This window comes from Podarcis raffonei, chromosome 8, assembly GCF_027172205.1.
Source record: "Podarcis raffonei isolate rPodRaf1 chromosome 8, rPodRaf1.pri, whole genome shotgun sequence".
NCBI lineage: Eukaryota > Metazoa > Chordata > Lepidosauria > Squamata > Lacertidae > Podarcis > Podarcis raffonei.
Genome location: NC_070609.1, coordinates 72335246 through 72353054, shown reverse-complemented (window position 1 = coordinate 72353054; position 17809 = coordinate 72335246). Strand labels below are relative to the sequence as shown.

The 17809-nt window shown below is 48.4% G+C and overlaps 1 protein-coding gene across 1 annotated transcript in view; it reads right to left on the bottom strand.

Moving 5' to 3' along the window:
- ACAP3 (ArfGAP with coiled-coil, ankyrin repeat and PH domains 3) overlaps positions 1 to 17809 on the bottom strand; it is a 151774-nt gene that overhangs the window by 8808 nt on the left and 125157 nt on the right. The window contains exons 20-25 of the mRNA XM_053400800.1: positions 17363 to 17463; positions 17100 to 17202; positions 15870 to 16090; positions 14045 to 14154; positions 11846 to 11956; positions 9656 to 9717 (exon numbers count right to left, since the gene is read on the bottom strand). Coding sequence (XP_053256775.1) covers positions 9656 to 9717; positions 11846 to 11956; positions 14045 to 14154; positions 15870 to 16090; positions 17100 to 17202; positions 17363 to 17463 — 708 coding nt within the window. The remainder of the gene's footprint in view (positions 1 to 9655; positions 9718 to 11845; positions 11957 to 14044; positions 14155 to 15869; positions 16091 to 17099; positions 17203 to 17362; positions 17464 to 17809) is intronic.

Here is a 17809-nt window from a genome sequence, read left to right as displayed (position 1 = left end):
ACAGAAGTACCCTGTGTGCTTTCTGGGTGTATATGGAGTCCTAGAAAGGCCAGGGTCATATAAGGTCAACAGATGGGGGGGGGGTCTGCGCTGGAGGGGTGTGTGTCTCCTAACAAATCTCAGCATCCTTAACAAACTACAGTTCCCAGGATTCTTGTGGGCCTATGCGATATGCCTATAGCTTTGCAGCTTCCAATGATTGGCAGTTTGCATTGTGAAGGTGAACATTCTGGGCTGCGCTAGGGGGAATTGACGTTCTTTTCTTGCCAGTGGCGCTGAGCTTTCTAACCTTCCAGTTCTTCCATTGCTAGCGGTTGTCGAAGAGCACCCCCATGTGGTAAACACACATATTTCGAGTGGAAAATAACGTTCGCCGGAACGTTACGGTAGTTGCAGTTACTCCACACTGGGAGCTGCGGTGCACCTCTTACACCCTAAAAGGGCTCTCCTGGCCCATCAGTACATCACATTCCTAAGGAAGCAGCACTCAGTATTTTACGTTCTCTTCCAATATTTGTGTTTCTCCTTTCCCCGCAACGCTCCACAAATCTTTTCCCCAGCTCCCAGCACACACCTTTTCCCCAGCTACTCCAAACACCTCTGCACGCCATCCACTGAACGCCAAACCATACGCGTTTGTCATGAGTGTTCGCCAGCAAGGACGTCTCCAGATGTGGTGCGCTACCACTCTCACCAGCCTAGGGGTCAAGGATGGGAGTTGTAGTCCACATCTGGAGGGTATACTGGCAGCTGCCAAGCTAAGCAATTGCTAACCAGAAATCCAATTTGCCTTTGGACGGCAGCAATGATGTTCCATTTTGGTCTCTTTTCCCTGCCCACTCCTTGTTCGCAATTCTTGTCTTCCACCTTAATATCAACTACTCGTCTCATTTGCCCAATGAGTCAGCCCCTCTAATAGTGAACCCAGGTGGCAAATGCCGACACCGGGGAAACAACATATAGAAATGTGCACCATGCCGTAACAGTCATGTGACAGACTGCAAAGAATCCTGGGAGTTGTAGTTATCTAAGGAAAGGAAGACGGCCTCTAATGGAGAAACCTTAGCATCTTCCCCTAAAGTTCGCTTCTAGGGATGGATGGCTTCTCTCTCTTTCTCATTTTCCCAATCTTAAATTCAGTTTGCTCTTCGGTTTGCATTATTATTTTTTTAAAAATAACCCTCCCGAAAATTTGCCAGCATTTTAGTGCAAATTTCTCCTGACAGACACACTTTTTGTATGTGATTTTTCCTAATATACAATGCATTTTTGTGTTTTATTTTCGTTGTTGCATTTTTAGCACACTTTCTCTTAATATTCACATTTTTTCGTCGGAGAACAGCACCACAAGATTCAGAGAAGTGTGAATCGCAAAGGATAGCTGTGTTCTGGTTGGCCCATTGTTTCGGTATGTGTGAATTGGGGGGTTTCGTATTCAAGCATGAGCTGAACATAATTTCTCCCTCATCTCTACTCACTTCCCAGGAGTCTTTGCAGGAAGCCAGGACCATTAAAGAGGAATTAAATTGATGCAATATTACAGTGCTGATGCACTCTCTGCCTTTCTGCCTTATTTCCACCCTCTCCCAGGGAACAATAGTCAGCAGAGTTTTGCTTTGAGTGGGAAGGGGTGCTGCTTTCTTCACAAAGGCAACTTTGCAGCTGCAACTGGATTTTGTAACCCAGTGTGCAATTCAACACTTTAAAAGAGTGGGGAGATGAGATCTGATGCATTTCAAATAGGGTTATAGAGAATACAATAAAAATATTTCCATATTGGAAGGGAAAGGCCATACAAGCCAAACCTTGCAATGTTATACCTAGTTCTTTGTTGCAAAGTAACCTGGAATTATGTACATTTTCCCCTAACGTCCCTCTCTTCCAGTTCCAAACACACACGTCCCGTCCACGCTGTTCCAGAATCCCCATCAACCAAGGGAAGAAATTTGTGAAAGTTCAATGTTTCATCCTAATGAAAGCATACAAGAGGGCCGGATTCAGACTAAACAAGTTGAGCTCCGATGCCACTGAAATAAAATGGGGCAACTTAGCTGTAATGACTCAAGCCCCATTGCTTTCAATGAGAACAAAGTTCAACTAACTTACAACTGCAATTCTATGCATGCTTACGCAGAAGTAGGGCCCACTATGTTAAATGGAGCTTACTCCCAGGCAAGCGGCTCTAGGATTGCAACCTTTGTCCAGATCCAGCCCAGAAACTTGCTTTAGATGTGTTCAAAAACTACCGTATTTTTCGCTCTATAAGACACACCAGACCACAAGACGCACCTAGTTTTTGGAGGAGGAAAACAAGAAAAAAAATATTCTGAATCTCAGAAGCCAGAACAGCAAGAGGGATCGCTGTGCAGTGAAAGCAGCAATCCCTCTTGCTGTTCTGGCTTCTGTGATAGCTGCGCAGCCTGCATTCGCGTCATAAGACGCACACACATTTCCCCTTACTTTTTAGGAGGGAAAAAGTGAGTCTTATAGAGCAAAAAATACGGTATCAGGCTTCTGATGCTTTGTGAGCTATCTTCCAAAAACAAAGCAAAGAAGGTCGATAGAAAGCAATCTGAGCAGGGGGTGTGGAGAGGCAAATTTGCTGGATTTTCTTTTTTTAAAAAAACAACAACTCCCTAGCAACTGTACAAAAGAAACGAAAAATCTGACGTTGAAATACAGCCGAACTGTACTGAATGAAGGTGCGGGGGAGGGGGGAGAAAGTAATTGCACACGCCCTTGGGGGCTTCCTCAGTAATAAATTAAATACTTAAACAATGTCACCCATTTTAAAAAGACAGCACAGTATTCCATAACAAAAAGAACATTAACATCTTCTTTTTTTAAAAAAAAAGAACCCAATACTGCTAAGTAGGAAAAGTGCACATAGCTGATTTTATACATTGACTCTTAAATGTAGGTACTAATGTATCATAAATAGATAAAACACCTTGTCAGACATGCAACCCCCTTTGCAAGCCCCTACGGCCGCCACTACCTCAGGATTTAAACCGTGGCTTTCTTGTCTGCACCATCCCTGTACACTTTCCACATTTTAAAAATATGTCAGTGGCCTAGAGCGCTGGTGGCAGGGAGAGGGGAGGGGGAAAAACTGTACTCCACTGATCTTCAATGGGTGGGTTGGGGAGCCTCCATGGGGTGACGGTGTTCTGCAGCTAAGGAAGGGTGAAGTTGTCACTTTCAGTTTCTCTCCATTTCCCAAGCTTTCAGCCACGTTCTCCACATTTCCACATCAGTTTGCAATGAAAGAAAACGGTCCTCGTGAAAATCTATCACTATTTCAGTGTGCAATTTTTCAGGGTGAAAAATTGTAGGTATACCAATGCATTCCAAAGAGATAAAACACCATCTCACCTAATATGCACTTTTTTGCAAAGCAATTTTCCCAAACAGAATGCATTTTTGGGGGTACGTTATCACTAATATGTGCATTATTAAGCACCCTTAAGTACTGTATATGCATTTTTCTGGGGGGGGAGTACACATTACATCTGCTGCCAACCTAGCAGTTCGAAAGCACATCAAAGTGCAAGTAGATAAATAGGTACCACTCCAGCAGGAAGGTAAATGGCGCTTCCATGTGCTGCTCTGGTTCACCAGAAGCGGCTTAGTCATGATGGCCACATGACCCGGAAGTTGTACGCTGGCTCCCTCGGCCAATAAAGCGAGATGAGAGCTGCGACCCCAGAGTCGGTCACGACTGGACCTAATGGTCAGGGGTCCCTTTACCCTTTACCTTTACACATTACATGGTTGGAGAACTGCATTGCAAAAGCACAGATTTGAATGGCTGCGTTTCAGTTTGCATATTGTTTTGGAAAGCGGGGGAATCAGAGAGGACTGGCTTCAAACGCAAGCAAAATCGAATTTCCCTCCCGTCCCAAGTTGCCGCAACAAGTACCACCTCCATACAAATATATGGTTATATGAGAAATGATTCCCCAAATGCATGTTTGGCGTAAAGGCAGGTCTGAAAAGGTCTGACGATAGCTGACACACACTTTTCCTGGGGCAGCTCACGCAATCATGAAATTAATCGACACAAACAGATGTTTCTGGGGGACTTTCAATGTGGTTCTTTCCCACAAGAAGCAGTGATGGCCACCAGCCTGGACGATTTAAGACAAATTCTTTTGAACTACTGTAATGTCCACAGAGTTCTTTTCGTTTCTGATCCAATAGTTGGGAGCAGCAGTGTGGTAGTGTTGTAGATAAAGACCTAAGAAGGCCAGGGGCCCATCTAATCCAGTATCCTGTTCTCACAGTGCCCAACCAGATGCCAAGCAGGATCTGAGTGCAACAATACTTTCTGCACCTAAGATTCCAGCAACTGGCGTTATGTGCAGGTATACTGTCTTCAACAATGGAGGTTCAACATAGCCATTATAGCCAGTAGCCAGTGATAGCCGTACCCTCCACAAATCTGTCTTTGACAGCCATCCAAGTTGGGTGGTCACCACCGTCGGGTGGTATAATGTGAATTTTGGGTTTGACCCCTGCTCCAGCCATAAAGCTCAGGGGCAAAATTTTTGTGGCTGACTGTACGTTATCTTGGCTTAACCTCCCTCACAGGGTAGTTGTGGTGAGGATAAGAACAGGGTGACTCACTCAAGAGCTGTTCCGCCTGGCCTTTGGTTTGGACTCTGTCTGACCCTTATGTTTCCATCCCCTTATGGTTTTGATCTATGGGCTACTTTTAAAACGAGGCTGCATTTTAAATTGCATTTTAACCTGTATTTTAAATTGGGTCCCCCCTATTATGTTTTTACTGTAATTTTACTGGTGTTGGCCACCCTGAGTCCGGCTCCTGCCAGGGAGGGCGGGGTATAAATAAAATTTATTATTATTATTCAATCCCAAGGTATGCATACTTGAATTTCTGAGTGCAAAGACGGGGTCCAAAAATGATTGGCTGATAAGGCTCAGGGCATGTTGGCTTCCTTGCTTCTACCAAGATAGAGGAGAGAAGGATGGAATTTGCTATTCCTTTAAGAGGAGTGAGGGAATCACAGAACTGTAGAGCTGGAAGGGACCCAACGAGTCATCTAGTCCAGCCCCTGCAATGTAGGAATCATATTGAAAGAATCCCTGACGGATGGTCACTCAACTCCTGTTTGCAAACCTCCAAGGAATGAGAGTCGGCCACCTTCCGAGGGAGCCAATTCCACTGTTGAACAGCTCTTTCTGCCAGAAATGAGAACGACTCATTTCTACTGGGGGAGGAACGGGTAAGAAAATGAGAAGAATGGGCTCCCTAATTCCCATGTGCCCATTACTATAGGTTTTACTCAGAGGTTGCTCAGAGAAGTGCATTGCAAGCACAGCATCTGAGTCAATATTGTGGGATGCGTGATTCAGCAGAGGGAGCTGGCTTGAGGAGGAGGGTGGGGGGAAGAAAGAAGGAAAGAGAAAAAGAGAGAGTATTTGATGTGTTCTTCATCACATGAGTCACCAGGGGTTGCGTCAAGGCAGAGAGAGTGAGCTAAGCAGATTAACTGCATCCCCCAGGCTGACCTGCGGTCACAGAAGGTGAGGCAAAAGGCAGGAGAACCGTGGGGCTGACCTGAGCAGGAATGTTGTGCCAAGGTCTGGGACATGAGGAAGAGGGTGGGGCTTTGGGGAGAGTCACATGGCTGTCAGAGAGGAAGGGCTGCAGCTCAGCGTCAATGCATCTAGCTATGTTATTCCTATGTTCCCCTGTCCTAGGGGAAGGCCTGTGGCTCAGTCGCAGAGAATCTGCCTTGTGTGCAGGAGGTCCCAGGTTCAATCCCTGCCATCTGCAGGGAGGAGTGAAGGGTGAAAAGTGAAGTTACAGGGAACCAGGCACAGGGCCTTCTCGATAGTGGCACCTGCCCTGTGGAACGCCCTCCCATCAGATGTCAAACAACTGCACAACTTTCCAAAGAAATCCGAAGGCAGTCCTGTATTGGAAAAATTTTAATATTTGTTTTTATTATGCTGGAGGCTGCCCAGAGCGGCTGGGGAAACCCATTCAGATGGGAGGGGCATAAATAAATTATTTTAATTATTATTTTAGGTGAAAGGGAGCCATTTCTGAAACCCTAGAGAGTCTTTGCCAGTCTGATGCAGTACAAAACAGCTTCCTAGGTTAGACGGTAGGGGACAGAACCGCAGAGAGCAATTGGCAACCAGGAACCCTTGTGGGTTTAGGGCTTGTGTGAGAGGATTTGGGTGCAAGCTTGGTGTTTGAACATCAGCCCTTGTGACTGGAAGGCAACAGAATATCTCCGGAATGGACAGGCCTGGTGAAAAAACTGGGAACACGTACTTACCCTCCCTGTTTTTTTAAAGCCCCAATGAAAAATTGCCAGCCTTTAAGAGTGATTTTCTCCTTGCATGCAATTCCACTGTGGGAAACTGCCATGCCAAATTTGTAGAAGTACAAATTTCAAAGCACGGCTGTGTTTCGGTTCAAATTTAGGTAGAGTCGCCTTTCAGCACAAAATCCATTCGAATTTCTCTCTAGGATTAAAGCTCACACTTTCGCCTCCCCTGCCCCAAACATTCCCCAAAACTCTCGAGTAAGAATTGCATGCATCTGTAGCCTTTTGCACCACCCCAAGAGACTGGTACCTCAGTGGAGATCATTGGGAAAGTGTTAGCAGATACTAAAATCATCTGCCTCAGCTCCTTAAGCAGGTGTATATGAGGTTGGCAGGGAGGAGGGCAATCTAGGCAGGGGATGGGATGGGAGATGTATCTGAATCACCAGTGGAGAGGGTGGAGAGAGAGACAACCAGCAAAATTTGCTCGCTCATCTGCAAGCCACCTAACCCTTGAACAGGAGGTAATGACACTGGGAACATTGTAGGATTCTTTCACTTTGGGGAGGACAACTCCCCCAACCCCTGGGCCAGCCGCTGCTTCATATTTTACACATGATCGTCAAGAGAAATTATCCTACTGCTAAGTCTAAAGTAAAATCCCGGTCTGTCTCCTGACAGAGACCTTAAAAAAACAAAACCCCAAGGGTTACTCGGGAGAGTAAGAACAGGTCCTGCTCCAGAAAAAAAGCATAATAAATAACCTAACCCTCCCCACCACACCCCACCCTGCCCCACCCCACCCCGAACACCCCGTATCCCAGAATCCAAGAAATCTGGAATTGCTGAGCCCTCTGCGGACATGCATCAGGGAGAGGAAGGATCACAGTCTTTGTAAGGGCGAGCATGCAAGGGAGAAATCCTCTTTCTCTGGAATTGTTAAGTAGGAAATCCATCATGATTTAGGAATATAAACCCACCCACCCCCTTATGTGCTCCAGTTAATTGTTGCCTCAGAAGGCTAGCTAGGAGTGACTTTACAATTCTCCCTGGGTGTGTGTGTGTTTTTGTCTTCCTAAAAAAAAATCAAAAATCAAAAACTCATCGCCGGCGATGAGCATCTTCTTCCAAGCCTCACCACTTTTGGCAAGTCTACAGGTGAGGACAGATGTAACATCCGAAAGGTGAAGACAGATGTACTATTTCAAGAGAAATCGTGGTGGGGGTTGTTTGCAACAGTGGGTGCAAAGTTAGCTGTCTGTTTTTTCTCTACTCCATGGCCATCAGGAAGGTTGCACACCTTGTGGGCCATTTAAAATAAATAAATTGAGGCACACTTTACAAAATAATAATAACAATAGTCACCCTGTACACAGAGAGTTAGCACATCAGGAAGAAAGTTGGGCTAGGAACCACACCGACATGCTAGTCTTCCTTGTGCAGGGCATTTGTTTCGATATGGAGAAAAATTCCATTACATGAGCCCCCACCTACCATCAGGAGTGGTACAGCCCAGACACAAGTTAACAACCGCAGTGAGAACTGGGCCAAAGTCATTTTGCAGTAGGACTAACAACTGGTGACCCTTAATTTATTCATTCATACCGCCAATCCTCTATAGAGGCATTTAAAAAACAACAGCAGTTACAAAACTGCCTTTTGGACCAGGACTGGAGGCGTCTCATTTACGACGCAGATAGTAGCCAACCGATGCCACCCACAACTGATTTTTATTTTATTTTATTGGCCAGAAAGGGGAAGCATTCTCCCTGCCTCACCCCCCAGAGTTTGACCCTGAAAAAGAGATGAGGGTACAATTTGCACCAAACATAGGTTGCATCCAACTAAATCCTAGCCAGAGTGGGCCTACTGGAATTAATAGACCTAAATTAGTTGTGCCTGTTCAATCCAATAGATATACTCTGAGTAAGGCTAACAGTGGACACAACCCACGGCGACGATGCTTCCACGCTCTTCTCATGTATGTTACATTTGCCTTCGCCCTTCAAGGATCGCGTCCTCATCTTGGAAGCGGCTGAGTTATGGCTTTGACCAGCTAAGCTTACCTCCCTGTTAAATATTCCATACACACACAGGAAAAGAAAAACCACCTCAAAACAAAACAAAGCAAAAACCAGAGGAAGCCTTTGCCGGCATTAACCTGAGAGCATGTAAGGTGGGCAGCCATGCCTCTCAATCCAAAGAACTGTAGCACATGCAAAAAGGGCACAGCAAACAGACCTGCCGATTGCCCCACCAAACCCCCGTCAACACCTGCTCTGTACGTTAAGTGGGCCAGGAATTTGCGTTTCCGGCCCAAGCCAACTGGCTAAGCTTTTCATATGTGTGTGTGATCAGCACTCCAAACCATCTGAAAGACACATCACAGGTTGATGGGTAATGCCACTGGGAAGAGGAAGAGATGAGAGAGAGAGAGAGAGAGAGAGAGAGAGAGAGAGAGAGAGAGAGAGGAATATGCCCCTTTCATGTCCCAAATCTCTGCTCCCTTTTCTCCTATATGTACAATTCCCTCTTCTCTCTGCAAAAGTCTCTCTCCTCTGAACCTTGCTTTTAATTCCTGGCAACGGGGGTTTAAAAACAGCAATCAAACTGTTGGAAAAATGGGTGAGAGGCGCTTCTTACGCTCTTAGGGCTGACCCACATCATGCACTTTAAGCACAGGGCTCCTCCCCATAGAATCTTGGGAACTGTAGTTGACCCCTCCAAGAGCTACACTCCATAGCACCCTCAAACAAGCTACAGTTCCCAGGGTTCTTCAGGGGAAAGCTGCATGCTTTTAATGTGCATTAAAAGGTGCTCTGTGGCGTGGACGTGATCCTGCAAAGCCCGCAAGGCAGAACGGGTGTTCTGGCCCTGATCCAGCCAAAGTTTGCGTACCTTAAAAACCAGAACCCTCCCCATTTCTGGGACCAGAGGTGAAGATTTTACACATATATTTCATTTTAAGGGTTCTTTGCCTGTATCCCCTCTCTCAGTGTCTCTCTCTCTCTCTCTTCCTCCTTCTGCGTTGCCATCGGGGCAAACCCACCCATGGGCTTTTGGAATGGAAAACTTCCACCAGCAAGCCCCCCGCCCCCCAGTTGCCAAACATCCCCCCTCCCCCCACCACAAGACACGTCTACAGTTTTGTTTTGTTTCCTTCTTTCCTGGGCTCAGTCAGCATCCTTAAATTTCGACCCAAAAGAGGAGGAGGAGGAGGAGGAGGAGGAGGAAGAGGAGGCATCAGGGTTGCGGGAGTCGTCACTAACACTCATCTATGTTAAGGCTGATGAACTCCTGTATACACTTCCTGTACTGGAGCTCTGTGGGGCTGTTGTTCGGATATTGACCTGGATGACCAAACGGGCCCTCGGCTTCTCGCATCTCTTCGTTCATTCGAGCCAGACGCAGCCTGGAGGAGGAGGAGAAGGTCTGCTTAGCCATATAAAACAACACATATGTATCTGAAGAAGTGTGCATGCACACAAAAGCTCATACCAATAACTAACTTAGTTGGTCTCTAAGGTGCTACTGGAAGGAACTTTTTATATTGTTTTGTTTTGTTTTGTTTTGCTTTGACTACAGCATACCAACAAGGCTATCTACCTGTAACTAGAACAAATTGTTTGTAAAGGTAGACTTGCCACGGACAAATTTAACGATATTTTGAATTCATTTTTATAAGCACTGTATTAGGTTAAGTGCAGGTTAATTACAAGAATGACCTTGTAATGCACGGGTGTCAAGCACAAGGCCCGCGGGCCAAATCCGGCCCGCCAGACCTCGTCATGTGGCCCGTGTAGCGGCCGTTCTCGCTGCTGTTCTCGCCCGTCCAGTGCACCATTGCCTGGTTGTGCGCCGCGTCGCCTTTCAGCACGAAGGAGGTGGCGAGCAGAGAGGCCGCCTCCGGAGGTCCCCCGCCGGCGCGACCCCGCAGGCCGCCCGCCTCGTCCCGCGGGCTGCTGCGTCTCTGGCAGCCACCCCGGTCCGGCGGGCGCGCCGCTCAGGAGGTGCCCAGCGTGAGCAGCAGCAGCAAGCGGAGCGGAGCTGCCTGGCCGGACGCTCCTCCGTGCACCCTGGCAGCCGCTGCTGGCACCATGCTCGGTCTCCGCTGCGCCGCCGCCGGCGGGCAGGGATGCGAGTCTGGCAGGCGAGGCGGGCGCGGAGGCGGAGGACAGGAGGGAGCGAGCCGAGATGGAGGCGGGAGCGCGGCGCGGACGCGCGGCATGGGAAACAACGTGCCAGCAGGGCTTCCAGGCGAGGCGCAGCGCCACCCTCTGCCGGCGGGCCCCACCGAGCCCCGGAGCCCGGCCGGCCGCCTTCCCCGATGGCTACTGGCAGCAGGGCTGCAGCGGGCGCACCGGAGCAAGTGGACGGGAGCCCGGCGCCTGGGCAAGCGAACCTCAGCCTCGGCTTGCCACGGAGGGCAAGGGGAGGCGGCTGCCTCAGGCAGCAGGATCCACAGGGGCAGCTCGGCCGGTTGTGGAAATGTACTTCCTCCACCAGCGCCAGATTTGGGGCCGTGTGGGCGCCTCACCTGCCCCAAGCCAAGGGAGCACAAAATAATGATAATGATGCCTATTTATTCTATTGGGGGGGCACCAAATTTTGTCCTCACTCAGGGTGGGTGCCATATTACCAAAGTCCGCCCCTGTCCCCCCTCAATGGGATTTGAAATCCAATAAATTCCTAGGAGTGCCCCTGTCCGTACTGAGTAAGCCCCTCAGCCCCTAAAAGCAGACGATAACAACTTTTCAACATTGTGATAGTGATGTTGTGATACGGTAGCGATATATTGCAGTGTTGAAAAGCAGAGGGAGGAACAAGCAGCATTGGCCCCCGTCAGAAACTGGGGTGCAACTGGCACATCTCCCCCCCCACCAGCGCCTGGCACAGGGAGGAGGCAGCAACAGGCGGAGAAGGAAGAGAAGGCGCAGACAAGCCCCAGCCACAAGACGCAGTCCAGTAAAGGTGCCCTCAGACTGGGCCTGCACAATGTTATGATACATCACCACAGGGGCAGGCTTTAGTAATCTTTCATAACCGGGGTGTCAGTCTGAATAAAATATTGAGGGGGGGCAGGTAGGCCCCACCTCACATCATCATCATCATCATTTATTACTGGTCAAAGACCAGCTCGAACCTCACATAATTTATCACATGCCACACACACCCCATTTAAATGTCAAAGCCCATCAACTTTGGGGGTCTCAGCCTGCTCAAATATTTTAGGCCAATACAACCGGCCCTTTGAGGGTGACCAAACTGCTGATGCGGCCCCCGATGAATTTGAGTTTGACACCCCTGTTGTAATGTTTGCAAGTTCTGGGCTTTTTGTGGGGGGATAGTATATGGGTGTCATTTCTTTTTCTTTACTTTTCTTGTTCACTGTTTCTGCAACCCTGGCCTTCGAGACTCGAAGCAAGCCAGTGCATTGCAGGGGGGCTGGGCTAGATGACCCTCATGGTCCCTTCCAACTCAACAACCCTATGATCAGATCCAGGGGGAAGGCTCTGACATGGCAGAGGGGCTCCACTTACAAGGTAACAATGTCCGCATTAGCAGCCTGGACCGCGATGCTCAGAGGGTCCTGCCCATCCTCGTCCACCGCATGCTGGTTGGCTCCTCTCTTTAGGAACAAGCAGACCTGGCTGCCAAACGTAAGAAAGAGAGAGAAAGAGAGAGTGAGCAAGAGCCACAGAGATGTCAGCGAAAAATCACAGCCAACCTTAGGAGACGGAGGCTGCAATCCTATTAAGGGTGGACAAACAGGTCAGTTTCCATCGATCTCAGTTTCTCATTCTTCCAGTGTTAAGTTAGGTTCTCCACATTTCCACATCAGTGTGCGATTACTATTATTGTTTAAAGTCCTTGTGAAAACTCACTAGCATTTTAGTGCCTATTTCTCCTCATTTTTGCAATGTGGTTTCTCCTTAAAATAATGTCTTTCTGTACATTATGTTGGGACGCGGGTGGCGCTGTGGGTTAAACCACAGAGCCTAGGACTTGCCAATTGGAAGGTCGGCGGTTCAAATCCCCGCGACGGGGTGAGCTCCTGTTGCTCGGTCCCTGCTCCTGCCAACCTGGCAGTTCGAAAGCACGTCAAAGTGCAAGTAGATAAAGAGGTACCACTCCGGCGGGAAGGTAAATGGCATTTCCGTGCTCTGGTTTGCCAGAAGCGGCTTAGTCATGCTGGCCACATGACCCAGAAGCTGTACACCGGCTCCCTCGGCCAATAAAGCGAGATGAGCACCGCAACCCCCGAGTCAGCCACAACTGGACCTAACAGTCAGGGGACCCTTTACCTTTACTTTACATTATGTTCACCAATATTTCTATGCACATTTGAACCCCGTATATGCAGTGTGTGAGTAAAGTTTCTGAATCAGAAGCAGCAGCGTAGTTTAATGGTTAGTGTGTTGGACTATGACCTGGGAGATCAGGGTTCAAATCCCCACATGGCCTTGGGGCCAGTTGCTCCCTCTCAGCCTAACCCACCTCACAAGGTTGTTGTTGTAATAGGGAGTGAATGAGGAGGGGAGAACCATGTATGCCACCTAGGAGCAAAGGGTGGGCTGTGAGTGCAATAAAATAAATAAATACATAAATAATACTTATATTAGTATGTGATCATTTTCCGCACAAACCACCTCTGTCTTTAAGTCAAATACTTAAGTAAAACCCATGAAAGTCACATACGAACTTCCCCCCACCTGACTCAGACTTTTAGGAATTGAATGGGCGAGCACTAAGCATTGATCGGTTGTGCTTCTTCTATCTCCAAAACCAGCCTGCAAAAATGTCGTTTTCCTCTGCCTAGATTTGAAGCTTAGTCAACAAAACTTTTGTATCCAGGAGACCAAGTGGCCTATAATTTTTAGGCTCAGATCTCTCCCCATTTATTCTACAGAGGAACAATAATTCTGGACCACCACCCAACAGGAATAACCCCTGCCTGGTTAATGTCAGAGAACAATCTAGTCAAAATTGGAGCCCACCAAGACGGGCTGAATTTAAATATTTCAGGCAGGAAGCGCATGGCTTTGCCTGTTGTCAGGTTTTTAAGTAAACAACCGATCTCAGTGTGGTGTAGTGGTTAAGAGCAGTAGACTCGTAATCTGGTGAACCGGGTTCGCTTCCCCGCTCCTCCACATGCAGCTGTTGGGTGACCTTGGGCTAGTCACACTTCTCTGAAGTCTCTCAGCCCCACTCACCTCACAGAGTGTTTGTTGTGGGGAAGGAAGGGAAAGGAGATTGTTAGCTGTTTTGAGACTCCTTAGGGTAGTGATAAAGCGGGATATCAAATCCAAGCTCCTCCTCCAAACTCCTAAGTTGTCAAAGGTGGCCAGTCAGGGAGACAAAATGAGCCTTCCTCAACAGGTGCACTTCTGAACACATTACTCGAGAGGAGAACCACATTGCAAGATTTGGAGAGGTGCAAATTTCGACAGATGGCTATGTTTCGTCTCGAGAATTGTTGTGGAAAGTGCAAATTAGATGGGCTCACGTTTATTTGGAGACAACCAAGTGTGATTGGACCTCTTTAGCCCCCTCAGCATCCACACAGCTGCATTTTGCACCAATGGAAGATGCTGAACTGTCTTCAAAGGCAGCCCCACATAGAATGCATAGCAGCAGTCAAGCTAGGACACAATTAGTACATGGATAGCCAGGTCTGACATATACCAGCTTAAGCTAAGGCACCCCTTCTTGGTAGCTTCGCGCGCCGAATGACTCACCCAGTGTGGCCCAAATACGTAGCGTGATGCAGAGGTGCGCGCCCTCGAATATCTCTTTGGTTAACGTCTGCTCCATTCTGGAGCAAGAATTCGCAGGCTATCAAGGAGCCCTGATGGAGACAATTGGGAGAGAGATCAGATGGGAGAGAGAAACTACAGGAGCACCAAACAGACTTTGGCAAGTGTCATCTGCATCCCTTCTCGCTAGAGAGCCCTGGGAGTTGTAGTTTTCTGAGCAGACTGCTGCCCCCCTAAAGAACTCTTGGCACCTTTAGCAGAGCTACAACTGCAAGAGTTCCTTGGGAGACATCGCAAAAGTTAAGCTGTACAGTGGTACCACAGGTTAAGAACTTAATTCGTTCTGGAGGTCCGTTCTTAACTTGAAACTGTTCTTAACCTGAGGTACCACTTTAGCTAATGGGGCCTCCCGCTGCAGCATGATTTCTGTTCTCATCCTGAAGCAAAGTTCTTAACCCGAGGTACTATTTCTGGGTTAGCAGAGACTGTAACCTGACGCGTCTGTAACCTGAGGTACCACTGTACTTTTTAGCAGGTCTTCACAACATGAATCTCTCTTTTTAATCAACTACTATCTATTGCTGCTTCATTGCTGTTCTTAACTACTTTGTACATATGCGTGTGCATGTGGATCGATAGATATTATTGAATTTTAATCTTGTAAACTCCCTTGGCAGACAAGTTAATCACGGTCCATTAACTTCAGTGGGTCTGCTCTGAGGAGGAGTAATGTCAGATAAAAGTCAACATCATTAACAACTTGGGATCCGTTTACCTTTAAGATCACCTTACCCAGGCCCATGCAAAGATTGTCTGAGGCCCAGGGCGGGAGTCTTGTTAGAATAAAGTTATAAACTCAAACAAAAAAACCAGCCAGTCCCTGGGTGCCCCCCCACAGCTGACTTAGGCCTCCGAGACCCAGGGCAAGTGTACCAGGCAGCTCCCCACCCTCTGCAGGAGGGCCTGGTCTTACCTCCATTTGCACCCACTTCAATTGACAGGACTGGCACTGTCACCAGTGGGACATAATACCCATTCTGTATTTGTAAGAACTCGATTGTTCAGTGTGGCAGCGCCTATCCTTTCGAACTCCCTGCCTATTGATATCAGGTCAGGACCCTCAGTGTACTCCTTTCAGAGCCTGCTAAAAACATTCTTGCCAACCCAGGTGTCTAGCAAGTTGATGCAGGTTTTAATCCGTTTTTAGTCTGCTGTTATTTTAACTTTTCAAAAGTTTGTTAATTTTTCTTAGTGATGAATGTCTCTGTTTTATCTTTCTTTGTAAACCTCTTCAAGGTTTTATTTATTTATTTTAAAAACAGGCGGTGTATAAATTTTTACGAAATACCGTATTTTTCGCTCCATAAGGTGCACCTGACCATAAGGTGCACCTACTTTGGGGGGGGGGGAATTCAAGAAGAAAAAATATGCGGCTCTTGGGGGCTTTTGCGGGAGGTGGGGGAGGTGAGAGAGCCTCGCTCTGTCCCTTCCCCCACCTCCTGCAAAAGCCAGGGTTAGCCACACAAAGCCTCTCCAGGGCAGCCGGATGAAGGCTCCCCACTGCCCTGCGGAGGCTTCGCGGGCTACCCCAGAGCTGCTCGACTTGTGGGACAGAGCTTGTCGGGGCTGGCGAGGGAAGCCCGGGTTCCCCCCCCCCCCAGCCCCAGGGACCACACATTCACTCCATAAGATGCACAGACATTTCCCCTTAGATTTTAAGAGGAAAAAATTGCGTCTTATGGAGTGAAAAATACGGTAAATAAATACCACCACCGCCACTGAAATAGCTGAGGCTTGTTAGCCTTACCCCCATTACAGCTTGGATCAACGGGGTTTTGTTCTCATCCTCGTCGTTCACCCAGTTGACGTCCGCCCCATGCGCCAGGGCCTCCGCCATCACAGGCAAATTCCTGGCCCGCGAAGCCTTGTAAACCAGCAAACCCGGGTGCAGCTCCCGCAGGTCCTCCAGATCGGAGGCCTCTTGCTCTATTTCAGCTTCTCCGCTGGATTCTTCTGAAACTTCGCACTCTAACAAGGAGTAGGGCGAGAGGCAGAGAAGAAAAAGCCAGCATGAGGCATGGACATAGACCATCTGTGACGCTCAGACCTGTTCTCTGGCTTCAATGGGAGCCAAGCCTGCAGCTTTGACCTGAACAGCTCCACCCTCTTGTTTGCCTAGGACCACCCTATCATTTGCATAGCCCCACCTCCTGATTTATTTCCTTGCTTTGCACTGGAGCAGGCATACAGAACCTCAGGCCGGGTTAAGTAGCAGATGTGGCCCTATGGGCCTTTTTGATTGGCCCTCAGAATTCTACCCAGGCCACACCCCATCTCCCCAGGCCACACCCCTCAACCAGCCTGGCTTCACACCCTCCTTGAGTGTTTCTGCTTCAATGGAATGTGCCCTTGAGCCTTGATGAATGGAGGATAAGAGAGGGGTCTGTGTGTGCATGAGAAGGAGAGGAAGAAAGAAAGAGAGAGTAGAAATTGTCCCACTGCACAAAAGTTAAAACTGACACCCCTGCCCACTTTTGGCCCTGGCCCTGCCCATCTGTGCCATGCGACCCCTGGAAGGTTGCCAGGTAAGGAATGTGGCCCTTGCGCCGCAAAAGGCTCTCATGTCAGGAGTTCAAATTTATCAGATAACCGAAGTCAGCTATCAAGGACGCGGTGGCGCTGTGGGTTAAACCACAGAGCCCAGGGCCTGCCGATCAGAAGGTTGGCGGTTCAAATCCCCGTGACGGGGTAAGCTCCCGTTGCTCGCTCCCTGCTCCTGCCAACCTAGCAGTTCGAAAGCACATCAAAGTGCAAGTAGATAAATAGGTACCGCTCCGGCGGGAAGGTAAACGGCGTTTCTGTGCGCTGCTCTGGTTCGCCAGAAGCAGCTTAGATATGCTGGCCACATGACCCGGAAGCTGTATGCCGGCTCCCTTGGCCAATAAAGCAAGATGAGTGCCACAACCCCAGAGTCATCTGCGACTGGACCTAACGGTCAAGGGTCCCTTTACCTTTAACTTTATCAAGGAGTACTTACCTTCCTCCGTGACGCTGTCCACCACCGAGCCAAACACTAGGACGTCGGTGCTGCCGTCGGTGCTGCCGCCCAGCCCACTATCACTGCTCAGACCTGCGGGGCCAACAAGACACAATCCAGGGGCATTTTAATATGCGGGGAGGCACACACACACACACACACACACACAAGCACCTGGTACCCAGAGGTATACTGCCTCTGAACGTGGAAATTCCACTTCACACCTCCCATAGGGCTATGCTGCCAAGCCATTCCACCTTACCTCCATCCAGGAGGAACGGCGACCCGCTCCCAGTGGGACCGTTACCACTGTCGCTCCATGGGCTGGCTGCCAGGGGGTGCGGCACAGAGATGTGGTTGCCACCTAAGTGGAAGGTGGACGGAAGTTGAGGGGGCAGTCATGGTCATAGGCACAGGTGGTTTTTTTGCTTTTTTTATATATTTAAAGAAATGCAGCAGTCTAGAATGGCTCTTGCCCTCCTTAAAGAATGAATGGGAGAGGGGGACAGGAAAGAAAGCTGGCTAACTGTCCTTTTAGTAACCAAACAATTAAACCCCTGTGTTGCAAACAATTATCAGTAATAGCCAAGGCAACACAATGACCAAGTACAACAATGCAATGTCAATATAAACTCTTTATATAATCTATACAGAACATTGAACAGTATGAAATATATGAAATATGCACTCTCTGCAAAACCAAATAAACA